The 21,166-nt window shown below is 47.5% G+C and overlaps 1 protein-coding gene across 5 annotated transcripts in view; it reads left to right on the forward strand.

Moving 5' to 3' along the window:
- Positions 1-230: 230 nt before the first annotated feature.
- DCLK2 (doublecortin like kinase 2) overlaps positions 231-21,166 on the forward strand; it is a 780,084-nt gene continuing 759,148 nt past the window's right edge. For 2 of the 5 annotated variants that reach the window (XR_011282260.1, XM_069631258.1), the window contains exon 1: positions 231-1,891. Coding sequence is in view for 4 of the 5 variants with exons in the window: in XM_069631258.1 (XP_069487359.1) it covers positions 1,483-1,891 (409 nt within the window). In the remaining variant the exon portion in view is untranslated. The remainder of the gene's footprint in view (positions 1,892-21,166) is intronic. The other 3 variants (XM_069631257.1, XM_069631260.1, XM_069631259.1) reach the window with 3 other exon arrangements.

Genomic DNA, 21,166 nt, shown 5'->3' on the forward strand with positions numbered 1-21,166 from the left:
GTTCGTAGCATCCGCTCCTATGGACGCAGTTCCGTGTACAGAATGTAGTCCTCTCACATATAAACAATGAAACCAAATTACGGGATCTCTTGACATTTGGGTCTCGCGGTATCCTGGACACAGAGGACAGGGTTTGCACGAGAGGCTGTTAGAGGACAAGCCTGGCGCATTAGAGCTGATAATTGTATTAGCTGTCAGCTGTGCTTCATCTAGTCAGGCTGAGAATGGGCGTGCCTTTAGGACCCGGGGCGAGCCGGTGCTGTGCCGCCTCTTACACACACACTGCATTGCCATTAGAGCGGAGTGGACGTTTTGCTGCTGCATCCTTCACACATGGGCCAGCATCCAGTTTGTAGAAGGATGAAGAGGCAGGCCGTGTGTTGCATTGTTATATTTTGCACGCCCCTGTAAAGCCCTCCCTCTGTCCCCTCCCCTTGCTCTGGTGCTGACCCTCCTGCACACGCAAGACCCGGGAGCTGGAATTGGCCGCATCGCCTGTTTTCTTTGCCGTGGTTTGGGGTTGGTATCTGCGGCTTCTCGCATCACCGGCCGGGGGCTGCAGCGGGTCGGCTGTCTCCCGGTGCCTGTGGCGCTCCGTTTGTACTCGGGCGTGAGGACAGCTGAGGGACGCCGGATCCCCCACGCCTGGTGTCCAGCTGCTTCATCTGGATTTGTTTCCCTTGGAATTGTAGGATTGCGGTCTGCGTTGGTCGCAGGGGCGATCTATCGGCCGTAGAAACGGGGGATCCCGGAGAGAGGAACAGGCCCCGCTGCACCCCCGGCGTTGTGTGCGCGCACGGTGGTGGTGGTGGATGAGCCAGCTGGCTCCGCTTCTGGGTTTTGCTGCACAAGGTGGTGACAGGCAGCTGAGGCCGGCTGCCACCTCCTCTTTCATAATTTGAGTTTTGCCTATGTTCGCGTTGCCTTTAATGCTTACATTATTTATGTGGGCCTGATGGTACTTAAAGAGAATGGGCACCGCAAAGGCAGTGCTCTCTCCATGATCTCCACCGACAAACTCGGATAAGGGCAGGATTCCTCCTTGGACCCTTTTTTTAACATTCACACCTGCACCTTTTATGTATTACCCGAGTAGATTTAACTCCCCATGTGTTGGCCCCGACTGACCCTTCTGCGTAGCATTAATGCAGGATTGTGAAAATATGACAGCTCTGGCGAGTGCTGGTGGGTAATTTGTTGTCTTCTCTATAGCCCCATTTTTTAATTGGAAGAATAAACCTATGCATAGATACCAGCAGGTACCATTTCTACGCACGAGTACAGGTTGCGGGATTTTGGGGGATTTGCTTTACTGTTTATGGAGGAGATATTTATAATGACTTTCCTAGAGGTGATGTAGTTGTGTTTGTGGTGCTTTGGTTTATGTTTGGAGGCACGGGGTGAATATATATATATATATATATATATATATTTTTTTTTTGTGGAGACGTGAGTGCCAGAGAAGTTGGGCATCTAGCTGGCATGGCGGGCCACCGGAGCATAGAGCTGGAGCACTTTGAGGAGCGGGACCGCAGGCAGCGGCAGTCCCGGCGTGGGGCGGCCGGCTCGAGTGCCAGCTCGAGCCAGAGCCGGAATGGGTTGGTGCCGAGCCCGGCCCACAGTGCTCACTGCAGCTTCTACCGCACTCGCACCCTGCAGGCCCTGAGCTCCGAGAAGCGGGCCAAGAAGGTTCGCTTCTATCGGAATGGGGACCGTTACTTCAAGGGCCTGGTGTACGCCATCTCCGGAGACCGGTTCAGGTCGTTTGACGCCTTGCTTATGGAGCTGACCAGGTCTCTTTCGGACAACGTCAACCTGCCCCAGGGAGTCCGGAGCATCTACACCCTGGATGGAGGCCGGAAGATCACCAGCCTGGACGAGCTGCTGGAAGGTAAGGGCAGCGCCTTCTAATGAACGTCTCACAACAGCCGTTATCTCCATGCATAGTAACCATGTGTGCTTAGCCCTCCAATGTCATTGGGCAATTGACAAGAAGTCACCTAACCTTTCAGTCCATTGGTGACATCCTTTGGATAAAAAAATGATGCTGTTTGCTAAGGATCCAACCTACCCCTTGAAGGAAAAAAAACGGTCAATCGTATTTACGCAGGGAATGTTATGTTTTTTTTTAAAAAAAGTTTTGTTAAATTAGTCCAATATCGAAATGACTTTATTGAAGTGAAAATATACTGATGTGTGACCAGTACAATGTTCTGCGGCAGGGTTTTACATTTAGTAGTAGTCCAGGTGTCCCTGGCGCATTAATCTGAGATCCTCTGCAAGTAGTCCAGAATTGTTTGGGGAGTAGAAGAACAGACTTGGGGCAATACATCTCTGTGCAGCTTAAATTAATTAATCTTTTACAGAGGCTTTGCTGAGGGGGCTATAGCCCTGGGTCTTTCGGCTGTAGCCCTGGATAGAAGCTCAAGGGCTACAACCAAAAAGGCTGGCGAGTCCTGACATTAGCGTAACCCTGGATCTTTTCCAGACTTGGCAAAACCCCTGATCTTTTATAATGCGCTTAATACGGGAGACCATTCTCTTAAGCGCGGGACCGGGATTCAAACATGGGTTGTCTTGCTTCCAAGACAAGTGCATTACCTCTGAGCTATCCTTCTGACCTGGCCTATTAATGCTTGCAGCGTTGGCAGTTGTTCATGGTGATCTGCAACCTGTGGGGGCTTCCATTCATGCTTCGTCCTCCTACATTGGGATTCCTCTGTGTAGATCTCTTCCAACCCATGCCCCAAGCTCTACGATGGGTTTCCAATTTCCCTATCTCTGTAAGCCCCGGGTTCAGAATTGCACTGTCGCTGTCCGAGAAAGAGAGGTGGCACAATGTATGCCCAGGCAGTCTTCCAAGAGTGATTGCGAATGGGCAAGTGTGGCTAACTGTGTGTCTGGCAGTGTGCAGAGCATGGCCTGTGTGAATTGCAGAATGCCTCTGCAAAAGGTTGAGGGGCCGCCTCCTGTTTAAATTGAAACATATTCAGATGTACTTATTTGATTAAATCAACGGTGACGCAACTTCATTGACATTTTATTGAAAATCCACCTTCCAGAAAAACCTTTCTAACATTTCCAAAACACTTACAAACATTGATGTCACTTTTTGTTTTTAATGTTTTAGTTTTCACAAGTCACTATAAATAAGAAGTCCATCTTTTTCTGTGTCCCTAAACGATCTTTACCCAAATCTCAATTTCCATCTACGCTCTTCAAATGGCAATGTTGAAATGTCCAAGTGATGTACAGATCTGTATTGGTGGGTACTTTGGATGTGCAGAGTGTATGGATGAGGGACAGCAGAGAGATGTTTGGTAAGTGTGGCACAGGCAGTAGTTCAAATAACGGTGGCAGGGCCGAAACTTTAATTCAATATCAACATATTTCGAGCCGGGGATTGTGACTCCTTACAAAAAAGTTTCAAGGATCTACAACAAGAAACTCTCTTCACAGTGAAGATCAGTTGAGCAACAGCCATGTCTTGAGCCTCTGATTGTACGCAGTCAGTAATGGCACCATGTCTGAGAGCGTGAGAGTTCCAAGTTGAGGCTTTATGGCTTGGAAGTATTACCCACCACCGCTGTCTGTCCACAGTATTGGAGTCCTAATGACAACCGTTTCGGATGATGCCCGAACTTTCCTTCGGATATAATGAGCTTTTCAGGAAGCATGGAATTTTTCTTGTTAGCCTTGTAAGGAATAAAGTATCTTACAGCAGTTGTCTGTCAACTGGAATCCAATGCGGCTCCAGTTGGGGCTACGTGGCTCCTTTTTGATGTTGGTTCAAATGTAGACGTGTTTTCAAGTTCTGGCGCAGCTGGAATCATCTCAATTCTTGGTGTATTGTATTTTATTGGTACATTTGGAAGGTGCATTTATACAAAACACTACACAAAGGATCATGGGTGACAGTAGCAGCCCAATGCTGAGCTGTTTTTCTAATATGGAGACATTATTGGAAAGATGGAAACTTGAACCATTGTGAATAGACTTGATAATAACATTGCAATAGTCACCCAACGTATGTGACGGTTGCATTGTTAGAAATGAGCCATTACGTCTACTGCTAGTGTTGGATGTCTTTACGTGGATGGGGTCCCAGGTCCTTGTCTGGAATTGACAGGTGTCTGGTTGATGGGGATCTAGGACTCCATTGGGAAATGGAAGGGAGTAGCCACGAAAAGGGACTGGATTGGAGAGACGATAGTGGGAAAGTCACAAGGACCACTTCAGCCAAAAAGAAGAAAATGACAGAACTTCTACCAGAGTAGATCTGGGTGATTCAGCCATCGCCATCCTGCCAGAAGTCCCGGAGAACGAGGAGGAGGGTGCGCAGGGTGAAACGGGCGTGACCCTTTCCATGCATCTTTGACAGGTCACCTGGGCGATGGCACCACTAGTGCATTTGGTTTTCAGGGGAGTGAGGCTCAGTCACACTGGACAGTGGAGAGCCAATGGTTCTCTTAATCAAGGGGGTGGTGGGAGGGTCTTACTTAGACACCATCCTATTGTCTTGGCCACCGCCATGAAGTGGTGGCAGCGACAGGATGGTAGGTACGGTTGAGATAGTATTGGCAGATGGGAGTTTATCACATGGCTCGGGGATATGATACAGCCTGGAGTGTCCAAGTCTTGGTGGGGAAGAGAGTGGTAGGAACAAGCTGCGGCAGATCATTCTTAAGATTCTTCGAGCAGTGGCAGTTGGTTTTGCCGTTCTAAAGGAAGACGAGGACCAGGGCAGCCACTGTCGTAACCCTGCGAGGGTAGGGCAAGTATGGAGATATCCTCCTGAGCATAATCGGGCGATTAAAAGCGATAAAAGCAATCCTTGATTGCAGCCATAATCTGGCGGATCAATGATAAATGCTGGCGAGGAAAGAACCACCAGAGTTGTTTACAGTAGAATGGTTGGGAGGTGACCGCAGGGTATCAAAACCCATCAAACGGGATTTCTGGAGCCTGAAGTGGACACAACTAATATATAATTAAAACTCTGATTTGATTTTATATTCTTGCAACAAAGCCAGTTGCCCCGTGACCACGTGCATACATAGAATTTGCAGGAATCATTATGTAAGGAGCGAAACTGAGTATCTTCCGTGTAAAGCCAAAGGATGAGTAACTAGAGGCAGCCCGTACACATGCAACAAAAGAGGCAAGGGTACCTTCCCAAGAGGGACTCCGTGGCACAGTGATGGCCAAGCAACATTGGGGAAGAAAGAATGCCAGCTATTTGAGAGCCACACATTAAGTTGAGATGATTTGATCGTTATGGGGGCGTCAACTGTGTCAAAGGCTGCAAAGCAATATTAGGTTTTTGTTTTAGTGGGCACTTTTTTGTGTTGGTTAATAATCCAGAAAACGCCTGCAAGAAAAATTAAGTGCGAAAAATACAAGTACCAGAATCCTTAGTCAATTAACTTGCCACACCTGAAAAGGAAATGAAGATACACCTGAAAAAGCAAAGAAACACAGCCTCCCTGAAGGTTGATGGAGTCATGAAAACGTGCGTTTGGAGGAGAAGCTAATGCAGGAAACTGACTGGCAACAGAGCGCCTGCTTTGTCACCAATTCTTAAAATGTATTTGGGTTTAACCTCCACAAAGTAAATCTGACGTGCTCTATTCAATTCACAAACACATTTCTAGGAATAACTGATTTACTCCTGGAAAGAGAAGAGTAAGAGTTTGTGAGTTAGAGCCGTTGTCGTTTCATCAACGACTAGAAATAACTAGTCGTCCTCCCTCGAAGGGAGGGCACAGAAGGCTATTTTGGCGGGGGTTAGGGGAATGGTATGAGGTGCGAAAATTAACTTTGACTTCTGCAGGACTTCCAGTAGCACAAACATTGCATCTGTTGTAAGAGTCGACAAAACAAAATGTATTTGAGATATCAATCCTGTCTGGGTTTATTGGTTTGCCCCTGGAACGCAAATAAATGTGTTGCACCATGAAACGGTTTGGCCCTGGCTGGGATTTTAAATATTTTTCTAGGCAGAGTAGGTGCATGGAACTGGAGGTCGCTTCCGCCATCCATTCCATTCCACTCCACCTGGAAAAAAAAGCAATGCTCCCGTGTGTGTGTGTGTGTTTATTTATTTGCACCTGCTAAAAACAGCGGATCCCATGGGAATCTATTGCAAACGCTGTCTCCCAAAGCGCAAATGACACGCAGCCTTTACGATTGGTGCAAAATGAAGTGCAATCAAAAATGTGCCGGATCTTTTTACGTTTTTTTCATTTAAGTTGCAGCCCCTTCCATGCCATTTATTCTTAAAATGAGGCCCGCCCTGGCAACATTGTAGTCGTGAGGCTCCCTGGCCCCGGCCTCTTGCAGTTGCAATTGCTCAGTGCGTTTTGTGGACACCCCCTTCGTTGGGAATTCGCATGGGAAGAGGAAGTGAACTGCTGGGCAAGGCGTGGGTGTGTGCTCTTATAACCAGGCTCTGCAGTGTTCTGGGAATGTGGTCCGGATATTTGTACATTATTGTATGGTTACACATAGTATTATGCCATCATGGGGGCAGGTGGGTTCACTGTAAGGCAGGTGTATGTAATTTAAAATCATATGTGCTTCACTTACACCCTAACTAGTACTCCTCAATAGGAAGGCTACTGTGGCCTGGAATCTGACAATTGTACTTCTATAATTTGCTGCGTCTTTGTGTGCAGTATCCCAATATTCAATGTTTGCATCGTGATATTTAGTTGGCCACTAATCTGTTATTTATTTTTGTACCAATCCGCAATCTCCCCTTTCTTTTAGTGCTTGCGTTCCATAAGGGGAGCAGCTGCGGCCATGCATCCCCAGGATTCCTGCTCAATTTTTGGGGTTTCCCACTTAGTGAGTCAATTCCATTTTAGGAACGATTAGTTCATGTAGTAATGATGCTCTTTCTTCTCTGCCACTCTTAGGCTTTTGACAAAGAATTTGATTTCCCCTCTTCCCAGGGTAGTGCAACAGGTTAGAAATGTGAGACAGACAAGCAGTGTTTTCTCACAAGTAGCCATTTTATAAAATAGTAAGGGTGAGACAAATGGCTAGTTTTCCCTAACCTAACCAGGATGTACCTACCTGTGAAACTAAGGCTAACGGAAAACCATCCACTATCCAAAAGTATCTGTCCGACACAATCGTACACACAACAAAATCATACAGGAATGACATGGCTGTTTTAACTCCATAAAATAACTGTTATATTTCAACAGAAATGAAACGTGTATCCTTGTAACCAGGCTCGTATCCCCTTCGCCAGGATCCATTCAGGATATTGCTTGTAAATTTGCTTGTAATCTTGTAAATTTGCTTGTATCTGCACCACTAAAATTTCATTGTTTGAATCTGCTTGGAGATGCACCACTAAAATTGCATTTTGAAACCTAGGCCTTTTCTCCCTCTTTTAGGATTCTCAAACTTGGTGGCTTCCACTGGTTTAAATTTGGTTGTATCTGCACCACTAAAATTCCATTGTGAAACCAAGGCCTTTTCTCCCTCTTTAGGAATCTCAAACTTAGTTATGTCTTCTCTCCTGTGTTAGAATGTCCTGCACTTTTTCTGTGCTCACTCCCTGAGTGCTGTCATCTTGCCCCATATCTCTACTAACCTGCCTCTCACTGTCTTTCTGTCTACCCCTGGGACCCCCCCTCCTTTCCCACCTTCTCAATGGTGCTCTGTCTCCCCTATCTTTTCTAACTGCTTCTCTATCGACTATCCTGCTCTCTTCACTAAGTCTGGTAGGAAGAGGTTTAAAAAGGACATCCTGGTCTCCAACCCAGGCCTACCTATCGCCGACACCTACATCAGTGCCTCCTCCAAGGAAACTCTCACCGACATCCTCTTTGTCGTTCCTTCACCAGATCTATGGACCCCGCATATGGTCTCTGTGCTCTCTCCTCTTCTCCCATTAATGGTGGCACCCATTGGGACGCCCTCCTGACTCCTTTCTATCCTCTATGGTCATCATTTATGTCTGCTCTAATGGGACCGTCTTGGTCCAAGGCCCTCAGGCCAATCTTCATCTCTTTGATGGACGCTTTCCGCACCTCATCAACTTCCTTTCTTCACCTGCAGTCCCCTCTCCCCTTGGCTACCTTGCCTCCCCCCCCCTCCCTCTCCGCCCCCTCTCGGGCACTTTCTACACTTCCGCAGGGCTTACCTCTGATCTGTACCCCTCCCCGGAAGTCCTTCAAGGAGGGCAACCTTCTCCACATTGCCACTCTTAACTCCCGCTGCGCTGTCAAACATTCCTCTATCTGCCGCCTTCTTCAAGAACTTGACCTTGATGTCCAGCTTTGACATGCTCATACCTGATGGCTACGAGATCCTATCCATGCCCAGACCCAACTGCTCCGGTGGGGGCGTTGCCCTCATCTTCCCTGAGTGGATTCCTGCCTCTGTTACTCCTACGCAGGCCTACTCCTCTTTTGAATGCCTCGTCTGCAGACTCTCTCTCTCCCCGAGCCATTCCCTTACCGTGGCTACTATCTATCGGCCACCTGGTCAGATTTCTTCCTTCCTCTCGGAGTGGGCAGACCTGTCCTCCTCACGTCCGGCCTCAACCACTCAACTCCTCCTTCTTGGAGACTTCAACATCCGCCTGGATGCCTCCTGTCCCCTCTCTGTACTCTTTCACAACCTCTGCGACACTCTCACTCGCCATTCTCCCCTCTGGCCGACTCATTCTGAAGGACACACTCTTGATGTTCTTATCTCTTCTGACCTTCCCCTCTCTATCCCTCTCTCCACTCCTCTCTCCTGGAGTGATCACGTTCTCCTTTCCTCCCACCTCACCCTCCCTACCCCGCAGGCCAAGCCACCTCCATCACTGCCACCCACCTTCTCGGTCATCTGACCCATGAAACACGTGTCAGTTGAGACTTTCGCCGCCACCTTCTCACCCCCTCCTCCCCCTCCGGCAGACTCTCACCCTGACACAGCCCTCTCCATGCGCCACTCTTCTATATCTGATACTCTTGATATCCTTGCCCCTGTCATGAGAATCCGCTTGAAGACCAAAGCCAAGTGTAACTCCTGGTATGACTCAGACCTCGTCGCCCTAAAACGCAGGTGTAGGTGGCTGAGGGGGAAATGGCGTGCTTCAAGTTCATCCTCTGACAAACTGGCCTGCCGCCTGCTGCAAAGGCAATACCGGCTCTCCGTCCTCACCAAGAAGAGAGCACATATCCAAGCCTGCGTCTTTGCGGCATCTAACAACTCGGCTGAACTCTTTAAAATCTGCAAAGAACTGGCCAATCCTGCCGCAGACTCTACCTCTCCTGTCCCTTCCCAGGCCCTCTGCACGGCACTGGCTTCTCATTTCATTTCTAAAATTCAGGACATCCTGTCCTCACTCTCCTCCCTCTCCTCCTTTCATCCCTCCCCCTACTCCCTGCTCTTCCTCTGGCCCTTCCTCAGCCACCCCTCGTCCCTCCTTCTCGGCCTTTCCCCTTTTCTCTGCAGACAAGGTTTCTAGACAAGTCCGATCTACGAACGTCTTGTCAAAACAGGTTCACCCCTGTTCCTCCAAAACTATCAAGGACCACATCGACTCCCTGGCTCCTGCCCTGAATTATTTCTGCAACCACTCCTTCACCACTGGAGTTTTCCCTCCCCCCCCCCCTGAATCACTCCCTTGTGCACCCTCTTCTAAAGAAACCCTCTGTAGACCCCTCCTGCCCGGCCAACTATCGCCCAATCTCCATCACTCCCTTCCTGGGCAAGCTCCTGGAGAAACTGGCCATCTCCCAGCTCAATCTCCACACTGAATCTGTTGGTTGTCTTCATGACCATCAGTCTGGCTTCAGAGCTGCCAGAAGCACGGAAACTGGTCTCCTGAACATCCGTGAAGACCTGCTCACCAACCTTGACTCTTAATACCCCGTGCATTCTCATCTTGCTTGACCTCTATTCTGCCATTGACACTGTCAACCATGCCATCCTGCTCAACCGCCTCCGTGATAACCTGGGTATCACTGGTCAGGCTCTGGCGTGGCTGACTTCTTTCCTCTCCAGTCGACCCTCCCAGGTCCAACTGGGGTCCTTCCTCTCTGACATCTTTTTCTCTACCTGTGGTGTCCCAAAGGGATCTAACCTCTCTCCCTGGCTGTTCAACCAATACCTGGCACTCCTTGCCCACCGCATCGCTGCTATCTGTCCCAACTTTCAGTGCTATGCGGGCGATACCCAGCTCATTTTCAGGCTACCCTCGGCCTCCTCCCCTCCTTCCCTCATCTCTGACTGTCTACCATCCAGGAGTGGTGTGCTGCCAATGACCTCTGTCTTAATGCCAGTAAGAATGAGATTCTACTTATCGGCACACCCACTCCCTCCTTCCCTGCAGCTCTCTGGCCGGCCTCTCTTGGCCCTCTTCCTACTCCACTTGCAAGGCTCTCTCCTTCTCCCCTCACATCTCTGACGTCTCTAAGAAGTCACACTACCAGCTGCACCTCCTTAGAGGTATTCTTCCTTTCCTCTCCTTCCCCCAGAAGCTCACTGTCTCCAGAGCCCTGGTCCTCTCTAGGCTGAACTATTGTAACAGCCTCTATCTAAATCTGCCTGCCTCTACTCTCCGCCCTCTGCAATTTATCCAGAACAAGACTGCGAGACTTGTCCTTGGCCTCAAGCCCAGGGATCGTATTTCTCCAGGACTGAAATCCATGCACTGGCTCCCAGTGGCTGCGAGGATTAAGTTCAAAACCCTCTGCATTGTACACAAGGCCTTCTGGGGTCTGGGGCCGAAATAGCTTCAACTCTCTCTTCCTAAATATCTTCCTTCTCAAGCTCTTCGCTCATCCGCCTCCAACTCCCTCCGTGTCAGTCGCTTCTCCAAGCACCGAGTTGGTGGCAGATAACTCTCTTCGGCTGGGGCCTCTCTCTGGAACAGCCTTCCTGCCTCCCTGAAACTCGAGGAAAACCATCTCCGGTTCCGGAAGCACCTCAAAACCTTCCTCTTTGCCTCTGCTTTCTCCCTCCCACTCCCCTGCTGATTTCCCGACTGAAACTGCTCGGGTTACCTGGCCACCCTTTCTGATCTCTGGCCCAGGCCCTGTCATTTGCCCACTTGCACTGCCTGCACCTGGGGACCGTTGTTCTGTATCCCTACAGTCCCCTACCAGCACTTTTGTCTTCACTTCCTTGCACTTGCCACCAGCTGGCCTTTTATTTATTTTCTTATTTATTCCACTTTTCACATGTACTGCACTTTCCCCTCTCCCTTCCCCTGCGCACTTTTCCTTTTTCCCCCCTTCCCATGCACTTGCGCAATCTGAATGACACTTGGCCTAGTAGGATCGTTGTCTGTCCTCCCTTTGTTTCCCCCCCTTGCCTCGTCGCGCCTTGAAACACTTGTGTATATGTGCGTTATAAATGCCATATCATATCATATTGCAAACCAAAGTCCAAATCAAGCACATTCTTTTCAATAGCCAAGTTCCACTCCAAGAATAACACAAAGTTCTTTCCATTCTATAAGTCCTTCACATGGCAAGTGGAATGTCTTCTTTCCAAACATGATTTCTCACTCCAAACAATTGCTAAACTTTCCACACACTTCTGCTTGACAAACCAGAAAGACTTTGTCTTCACTCACCCAGTCCTTCAGTCCTCTGCTACCACCTTGTTGGGACAAACTCCCAGGCAGGTTGAGGGTTGCTAGGAGTTTGCAGCCTTGCAACACATGGAAGGCCTAACTCCTTCCCTTTCCCAAAAGGAACGCAGGACCAGACAGACCGCAAGTTCAAACTGTGGTTTATTACAGCCAAAACCAACAAGGATCATAACAAGGAATAAGCTCCCGCAACATCTCGGCGATCTCTGGCTCGCAGGCCAGTTTTGTACTGCTATGGTGTCGGGATGACACCACGAACTGGGCCCTTCGCTAGCAAAACTATTGAGTGAGCTGATTGGGCATGGAGTGGTAGTTCCCCTTTAGCAGTGCCTTTTATGTGTTAGTTTACAGGCTCGCCCATGTCAGGTGTCAGGCCTGGCCCATCCCAATATTGCTGATACTAAACAATGTTGCAGTGTGAGGGGCTGATCATTGGTCCTTGCCCATCGCTACCCACCCCTAGGGTCCTGGACTCTGATTGGCTACAGCTGTCGTCCCAGGCCTGGAACCCAAATCCGTTCTCAGCTCGAAGTGTACCCTTTCAAGGTAAGAAGAACAACTGTATGTCTGACGGAGTGCTCGTTCTCATCATGCAACACTTGGCTTCTTCTGTAACAACTTTGTTGCAAGCCGTTGTCTGGCTGCGTGAGACTGCTCCACTTTCCCAGCTGCTAGTTTCAGTTCATCATCAGCTTCTAGAGCTCTGAATTTGCATGTACTGTGGTGGTGTAAAGCAGTTCAGGGAATGGAATGTCACTCGTATCTTGCTGGCCTTGGCAGCGGGCACTGACACACACGGTTGCTCTCCTGTTCGCGCTGAATTCAGCTCAGCTTTTACTGAGGCAGTGGTGGCCTACTGTAATTTCCCTAAGCAATGGCGTGGCGTCTTAACTGTTTGTGCTATTCTATAATATCCATAGGTTAGTTGTTCATGGCTCTGTTAGGTGCTCCTGGAGTTCCATAGGGTTATTTGCATATAAGCGTCTGCAAGCTTTTGCACCGGATCTTTCTTCTTGCGGTTTCTGCGTTGCTGCAGTCAAGCTAATGACAAAATAATAAACGTGAAGACAGTATGTATATGTCTCTGTCCTCTAACTTATAGTACTGCACGCATGTGTTCTTCGTGTGAGATTGTGTCCCGATGTGCAGATGGCATGTGTGCTTTGTGTCTAACACTGCCATGTTGTGATGTCTTTAACAATGTTATGTATGGCTTCTTGGTGCTTCAGTCAAGACTGTCAATGGAGGTGTCTTTGGTTGCGTCTTGTTGCTCCCCGTCCACTTTGGGCAATGTTTTCACTGCTCCTGGGCTATAGGGTGGACTGAATGGGTATCTTTCAACGTACTGGTCTATTATGGGGGCACTGAACGGTCATGGTTCCTTCGGTTCTTCTTCCGGTTTGTGTTTCTGGTGGGAGTGGAAGCAGGGGTAGACTTCGACCTTCTCTCTTCAATCCTCTTTCTGGTTGACGGTCGACCACATCACGAAAGAACCACTCTCTTCTTTTAGTTGCCATATCTTCGTCCCTCCTCCAAGGTGTCTATAATAGTTTGTATGATCATCAAAGGACCAGTGCATGCAACAGCACACTCCTTCGGGGTTGCACCAAACCCACTTTCCTTCATACTTACTTGGGTCACAGGGATTGTCCACCTTTGTCTCTGCCAGATATAGCTCACAGATTACTATTCTCTCCCTTAGTCTGTCTCTTTCACAATGTCATCCATCACTCCTCCTATGTTCACATCCATCAGGATTTGCATTCCTATTGCTTCTTCTGCTGTTTTCTTGCATCTTCCAATGCAGATCTTGATCCCACACAGGGATGCTGCCGATAGTGCCAGTGCTCCAACGATCACCTTCAGTCCATCTGACAGCCATGATGGCATCCATGACCAAAGTTATGCTTGCCCGGTCTTGTTCTTCGCCCCCATTTCACATGCTTCGTCCTCCATCTTTGCATGCATTCGTGCCAATTGTGCAACTGCATCCGAGAGAGTTATGTTGTCTTCATCGTTAGCAGGTATGAACGTGCAACATGAACTGCATATTTTGCACAAACTCCTCCTTCCATTGCTGTGAGGAGGTCCAGAACGTACCTATTCTGGAGCGCCACCAACCTTATTGCTCTGAGCTCTTCCTTATGGCGTTGAACCCATTCACTGTCGAATTTGTTACCATCAGCTGATCTGTAATGTAACCACTCGGCATTTGCGTATTATCTGCACACAGGGTATCGGCGACGTAAAGAACATTTGCGTTCTGCTGTTCGTCCAGTGCTGATTCTGATTTGCCTGAGAAGTAATTCCCCCCCCCCTTCACTCTGCTCAGTCCTCTTTGCTCGTTAGTCTATTCTGTTTGAACAGGTGATGTTCCCTCTAGTGACCTCCTTCCTTTTATTTCCATCTTCGGAAAGTCATCAAGCTTCACATCTTACTTGGGTACCACCAACAACGGTATGTTGATGTGCACCAGGGAGCATATCCCTCCCCAGTTAGGTGGCAATTTCTCATATGCTTTAGGTCCGCATGCCCATCCATTAGCACTGCCGTTCCTGCTCCCATTGCCGGAATAGTCTGTCGTCTGGCATCCCACCTTTTCACCCATGTCCATGTCGCCATTTTGCCGATAACACAAAGCTGGCGTCTTCAGGGGAATTATTGCCGTTGGTCCAGCTTCGTTCTCTTCCCATGTTACCAACTATTCACTCCTGTCCCATTCCTTCAGGCACTTGTCATTTTCTTCTTGCACCTTGCTCACTGGTGAATTGGCTAAGGTTGGTGCCTTGCTTCCCAGCCATTGTTAGTGTACACACGTCCATAGATCAATATCTGTGGTGTCTCCCAGCAACCGGGCTCTCTTCCCATTTTCTTTACTCTTGTCCATGGGCATGGCAATTCCTTCAGTGTAATAGTCTTTGTCTCACCCTTTTCAGACCCATCAGTTATCTACTGCAACCCTTCATCGAGCTGCCAGTAATTGTTCATCATGTCTAGGATCTGGATGTAACTATCTTCATATGGGAAGGTCCCCTTGGACATCCATTTTAAGGTTGCTGTCCTACCTTGGAATCGGCCTCGTGTTTGGACCATTGCGAGGTACATCAAGGACTGTGCTTTAGCTGTGGACATTTCAGTTGCAATGAACGTTCTAGAAGCACTCATGGCGTAGGGGATTAAGGAGCAGACATAACAGCTATCCACAGTGGTGTCCCTACCAACTTTGGACATGTGTTTGTACCACATGTTCTTTGTTACTCATGCTGTGTCTGTGAGATACATGTCAACTCCCTTCATGTCTGCATCAACGCTGCGCTTACCTCTTCTTACCTTGTCGGCAGTGTCTTCTCTTCCAACTGACATGGTAGTTCCTCCTGCTTGGGTCAGGGAAATGTAAGTAGGGGATACATTGGTAGCATTCATTGCAAAATAGTGCTGCTAGTCCGATACCCAGCGCTCCCGTGGGAATCAATATACACACCAAAGTTAAACCAAATGTTATTGTTTCTGACATGACCTCTTAAGCTGCTTGATCCTTGCAGCTGATGAGATGATAAAGTTGCCTGCCTGAAAATCGCAAGAAAGGCGTTTATTGTGTTTTAATATTTGTCAGTACCCTCAAACTCTGCGGACTAGGTAGTCGCTTATAGCAAATGCAAAGACCTCCTCCCAGACCTTCCTTATCGAGGGAGTGTCGGCAGAACAGGGTAAGCACTTTGTTCAAGTTGTGGGAATGCTTGGGCCCGGTACTCTATGAATATGAGGAAGTATACTTCAGGGGATCGGGCTCTGAATCGTCTGGATCTTCTTATGTAGTGTACAAATTGGTTGGAAAATGCTTCTTGGTGGTCGGCAACATCAGGAGAATTCCCTATACAGTTCTAACAACATTCGCATCAAACTGCATGTGCGGAAGGAGACGGCAAACAAACGGTGTTTCAGTCGTCAATGTGCAGAAGTGTTCCAGTCGCTACTTCAGCTGATTGGGATCATCAGACCATAGGATGGCCAGGCCTCCCTAAATCTGTAAGATCTGCACGCACTTGTAGTTCATCAAGATCCTTAACGTTGGCCCTGTCGATCACTGTTACACTGTTGCGGGGTTAGGCCATTGTAGGGCTTGATGTCCTGGATGTGGTTCCAGACGGGTTTCCCCTCGGGCCGCACAGCTCTGTCCGTGACAGCTTCCACTATGTGGGGGCCGGAGAACCAGGGTGAATTCCACCTATGAAGAAAGTTCATTAGTAGGACGAGGTCCCCCACCTTTACTGAAAGTAAGATTCCAATGTTTTGCTCATGGTAATCAGAATCTGTGGCTTTGTTCAGGCCTTCCCTGTGTCTGCTGTATCTGGCGAGACCTAAGAGGCACTAGAAACCAAAGAATTGATATATTCGGACATCTCTTGCCCTAACACATCTGCACTATTCTCAGTCTTTCAGTGCTCTAGTGGGAGGAGCCAGGGGAAGATGCATGCGCCGTCCTGTCACCACCTCGTGGGGCGTTAAATGGTGATTGTACCCTGGCTTGTTGCACAATTCAAAGAGTGCCAGAGGCAAACAGTGAAGCCAGTTTTTCTTGGTGCTCTGCTGAGTTTTGGCAATGTGCTCCCCATTTGCTTGCGGGTGGTACGCACAGGCAAATTTGTGTTTGATTCCTAGCAGGGTTGTGATGTGCTGAAACATTTTGTTAGCGAAGTGAAGGCCATTGTCAGACCGCAGGACCTCACGGATGCCCCATCTTGGAAATACTTCCCGGACCAGAAATGTTGCTGCCCTGAGGGAGTCTGCATGTGAACAGGGCACAGCCTCTCTCCATCTGGAGAATGGGCAGACAACCACTATTATGTAGTGGTATCTTTGACACACTTGGATTATGTCCACATAATCTACACAGAGATGCAGAAATTGGCCTTTGGGTCTTGGTATGGCTCATCTCACAACTCTCAGGGTGTGTCCAGCATTGAACTGCTGGCATGTCAGCAGTTGAAAATGAAATTGGCTACATGTTCATTCAAATTTGGACAAAACGATGTTTCTCCAATATGTGTAGCAATGACCTCTTTCCCTCTGTGTGTTGGATAATGTAACTGTGCAAGGGCTGTTTTCAAAAAAGCAAGTGGCATGACCACTGAACCCTGTGTTGTTCTTTCGCCTTAGGGCGTCTGTTGGAGACCTGGAACATCCTATTTTTACCCATAGTTCTCTCTCCTCCTGTGGTGCTGCTCCCTGCAATTCCATAATTGGTATCTCCGGTATGTTGTTGTATCCCTCACTCATCAGCATGTTCCTTACTCCTCCTGGGGCGTTGGGTCTCTTTCAGTTCCCCAAAGTATGCTGCATACTTTACCTCCTAGTCTGCTTTCTTGTTTCCCCTTGAGATTGCATCTTCCCCTTGTGTGTGTGCCTGGCACTTCACTAGTGCTAGCTCCCTTGGGTATGCAATCACGTCAATCAGTTTGCCTAACAAAAGCACATGCTTTACTGGGTTCCCATCTGCCCTCCTGAACCCTCTCCTTGGCCATCGTGCCAATCCTGAATGTATTGTTCATAAGACGTAAGCACTGTTAGAACAAATCATTACACTTTTGTCTATGCTGTGCTCTAGTGCCAAAGGGCCACTAGCTCTGCTGCTTGTGAGGAGTAATGGTAACCATGCACTTACAACCACCTTGCTCGTCCAGTCCTCCTTGAGTCTCACTACAACAGTTCCAGTCCTTGCGTGTCTCACTGAATGGCTCTGTGATCTTTGTACAGTCTCCTGGCTTGAGGGCGTCTGCCAAAAATGTGGCTGGCCTCACTGTCCTGCAAAGCAATATCTTCAGTCCCACATTTGATGGTATGACCTCGTACCCTGATGCTTTCTGTGTACTCTTTGGCTTATGCAGTATCGCAGACAGGGTGTGCTCCACGTAAAGAGTGGTGGTGCACCCCATTGTCACTGCTGATGCCCTCTCCACTGCAAAGGCTGCAGCTGCAAAAGAGTGTTCACATGGGTAGTGTCCTCTCATCACTGGGTCAAGTTGTCCACTGTAGTAAGCAATTGGCTTATGGCCCATGCTTTTTTTCTGAGTCAGTACTGCTTTCATCGCTACACCGTCAGTGTGGTATAATAAGAACTCCTTTTTGTAGTTGGGGGTGCGGGGGGGAGGTGTCCCTAACACTGGAGCAGTGCATATGGCCAGTTTCAATTCCTCAAAAGCGTCCGTCATCTCTGTGGTCCATTGTAGTGCCTTTTTGTTTTGGGCATCTTTAACTGGACACTTTAACTGAAGTCAAGAGTGGTCTGGTGTATATGCTGAATGTGCTGTAGTCAAAGACCCATGCTCTGAAGTAATTACACAACACCAGGGATCATTTCATTTCCCTCACTGTTTTGGGCTGTGGTGTGGGAAATATTGTTTCTGCCCTCTTTGGGGCAATGTGCCTGCCGTCTTTGGATATCATCTGTTCAATGTATAGCACTTCCTTTTGACAGTATTGTAGTTTGGCCTTGTCTACCTTGTATCCTTTGTCAGCCAGCACTGTCCACATGTGCACCGAGTCTTTCCTGCACTCATCTTCTGTTTCACTGCAAATGAAATGTCAACACCATACTGTAGGACTGTGCTCTCTGTCTCTGTTGCTTAGATCCATCTGGATCACCCTGCTGAGGATGGATGGAGACTCGCAGTACTCTTGTGGCAAATGAGTATGTTTCCACTTCTGGTTGCGGTATATAAAAATGGTGAGATCTTGTCAGTCTGTGTGCAATGGCACTGAAAAGAATGCGTTTTTTTTTTAAGCTCAATGACTGTGTAGCAGGTGGCTTCCGCCTGAATTTGCTGCTACTGGATTCTCTGCTTCTACAATGTGGTTATGGGGATCTCCAGTCATGAATGAAACGCCACGACTCCCCTTCCTCCCCCCGTTGGCCTTGCACACTGGGTACACTGCCCTGTTGCATGGAGATTCCGATGGCACCAGGATGCCTCTCTCGATGAGGGTGTTAATTGTTTCATAGATGCCCTCATCTGCTTCTTTTGTTAGGGGATACTGTTTTACCCTGTGCAAAATTGCTTCTGGTTTCAATTTGATCTTCACTCCCCCTATGCTTTTGATGCACCCCACGTCATAAGGGCTTGTGGTCCATAAGCTGTCTGGTACCTTGGCCATGTCCTCTTCCCAGAATGAGGGTGGCGCCTCTTCGCCATTCTCTGTGGTACCTCTCTGTGATGAATCTATAACCAGAATGTTACTCATTTCGAACACCATCTTAACTTCATCTCTCTTCCTCAAAGAGCTCTGTGCTCCGAGACCGCCGGCCGGCCCATAGAGCCGAGGTTTGCTCAGAAGTACTTGAAGACAAGATGGCTGCACCCATGAGATGGATGTGGGTGCAGATTTATTACTCCAACACCAATCATTAAGGACAACTCAAGGGTTTGGCAAAGGGAGTCCATTTAATGACAAGTACAAAAAATGCGGAGTTATGGATATCAGCAGTGATGCGATCGTCCTTCTCGCTTCAACTCCAACGAAATTCATACACATTGTAACATTTATACTCAAAACTCGTCGTCATTGACGTGTAACACTCAACATGCAATTCTATTGGTTAGGAAAAGGTAATTTTACTAAAGGTACTATATCTGTATGTGGTAACGGAGTGAGGGGATTGGGTAAACACTGCCAGATGGGCGTCTAAGCCCTTCCTTCAAAAATGACTACTGTAGACCTCACTAAAAGTACGACGTCCCACTGGTTCTGCTAACTATAGGATCCTAGATTATTGTGTCCATTGTGATTGGGTCGGCACCAATCCCATGCATACTTTTCCACTTCGCTTAGCAGCACGCAGAATGGTCAGCCAGGTGCAGGTGCCCCTTTAGTTACCCGGCCTTCCTCCGATTACAATCAATCATCACTTTAGTAGCCATGTGTCAATAATTTCACTGTGGTTGGCCTCAAGACTGCATCTTCTGTCTGGAAAAGTTCTGATATCTCTGCCTGGGCAGGTGCCAAGCATAAGTGTGAACCCTCACTTCTTCTTGCTTGGCTGGTCACGTGATTCTGACACCTTGAATTTGTCTTTTCTCTCAATTTGTGTATTTGATTTTCGTTTCACCCGCCACCTGCCTTCGCCTTCTTATCTCAACCTTTCAGAGGCAGGAAATTCTGTTCTTAGTTTCAATGAAATGTAGCTACTGTTCGCCTCTTTTATTGGTATGACCTTGGCTTTCCTGGCACGAGTTGCCTCTGCTGAGTTTCGTTTCAGCCGTCTCTTCTCGTTTTTGCTAAATATGAAGCTTTCTCGTGTGGCCTTTAGTAACCAGGGTTGATTCTGCTTCTTGTGCAAAGTAGAAATATACTTATAATACTGTGCTTCATTTGAGGTAGATAATGTATAAATGGTGCCTGCCGCATTACTCTTCTACTAAGCATAGAAAGCCGCACTGTTTTCTTAGCTATCTTGCGGTTCCAAGCATATTTACAGGTGTAAACTGGTCGACTATCTTCATTTTGCTTACAGCTTTAACTTCTTTGCATTTCGACATCGTCCTTTCACTTTAGGTTCATGATATCCTTATTCATGGCGTTTCGTCTCTTTGCATCATTCTCTGGTTTTCATTTCTTCTATCTGCAAGTCAGTCCGGGCCTTTGTGACGTCACCATTCGTCTTTCATTAAGGCCTTTTTGGTTTCTTCATGGACTGTACTCAGATGGTCTTCATTTCTTTAATTTGTTGGTAAGGTTTTCTCAATGGGTATCTTACTGTCCGTGGTTTTCTTGGTATTGGTACATCAATAGGTGTTGTTCTTCCAATAGGTACTGGGCAGAGTCCTACTGCGGCTCTCTGCTGGTTTATTTGCTCATCATGCGTCGCATATCTTGGTGTGAGCGTTCCTGGTACTTCAAAATGGGCGACTGGAGTGCAGGCTTTATTTGGGACTTCCTCTACAGCTCCTCATCTGTTACTATTGTTAGCCTGCACCCTTCTTCAACTTTTTTTATTTGTGGTGCAGTAGTCCAAACAAAATCTTGACTTTTCACACATGACTTTTCACACGTTACAAAAGGAAAGACAATACAAAAAAAACAAAAACCATGACAAAGACAACATATACAAATATCCCAACAAAGAATAAGATAAGTGTAAGAAACTCATTTTCCATAACTTACAACACAACAATCTCTAATTACATTCAAATAGATCTTCTAAAACATAAAAATTTCACCCAACAACAATAATAAAAAAAAGTTGAAAAAAGTCGAACCATAAAATAGCAACCAGTAGGAGGGAAACAACAAAAATACAGAAGCCCAACAATATCAACTAAATAGTCAACTTAGAAGGTCTTTGATTCAGTACCAATTCATATGGAAAGACTGCACCGCTAATTATGTATTCCCTTTCTTAATCTGCTTTCTTTACTATTAGACTCCATTCTCTCACTAAATTGATCACTTCAGCTGTATGAAAGTTTTCATTGCCTGAGGCCAATCTTTCCCAAAAGATAGTGGGATCTAAGGATCGGATATCATGAACAAATCTTTGAAAGCTCCGTAATCTTAAAC

This window comes from Ambystoma mexicanum, chromosome 6q (assembly GCF_040938575.1).
Source record: "Ambystoma mexicanum isolate Mex_15411 chromosome 6q, UKY_AmexF1_1, whole genome shotgun sequence".
NCBI lineage: Eukaryota > Metazoa > Chordata > Amphibia > Caudata > Ambystomatidae > Ambystoma > Ambystoma mexicanum.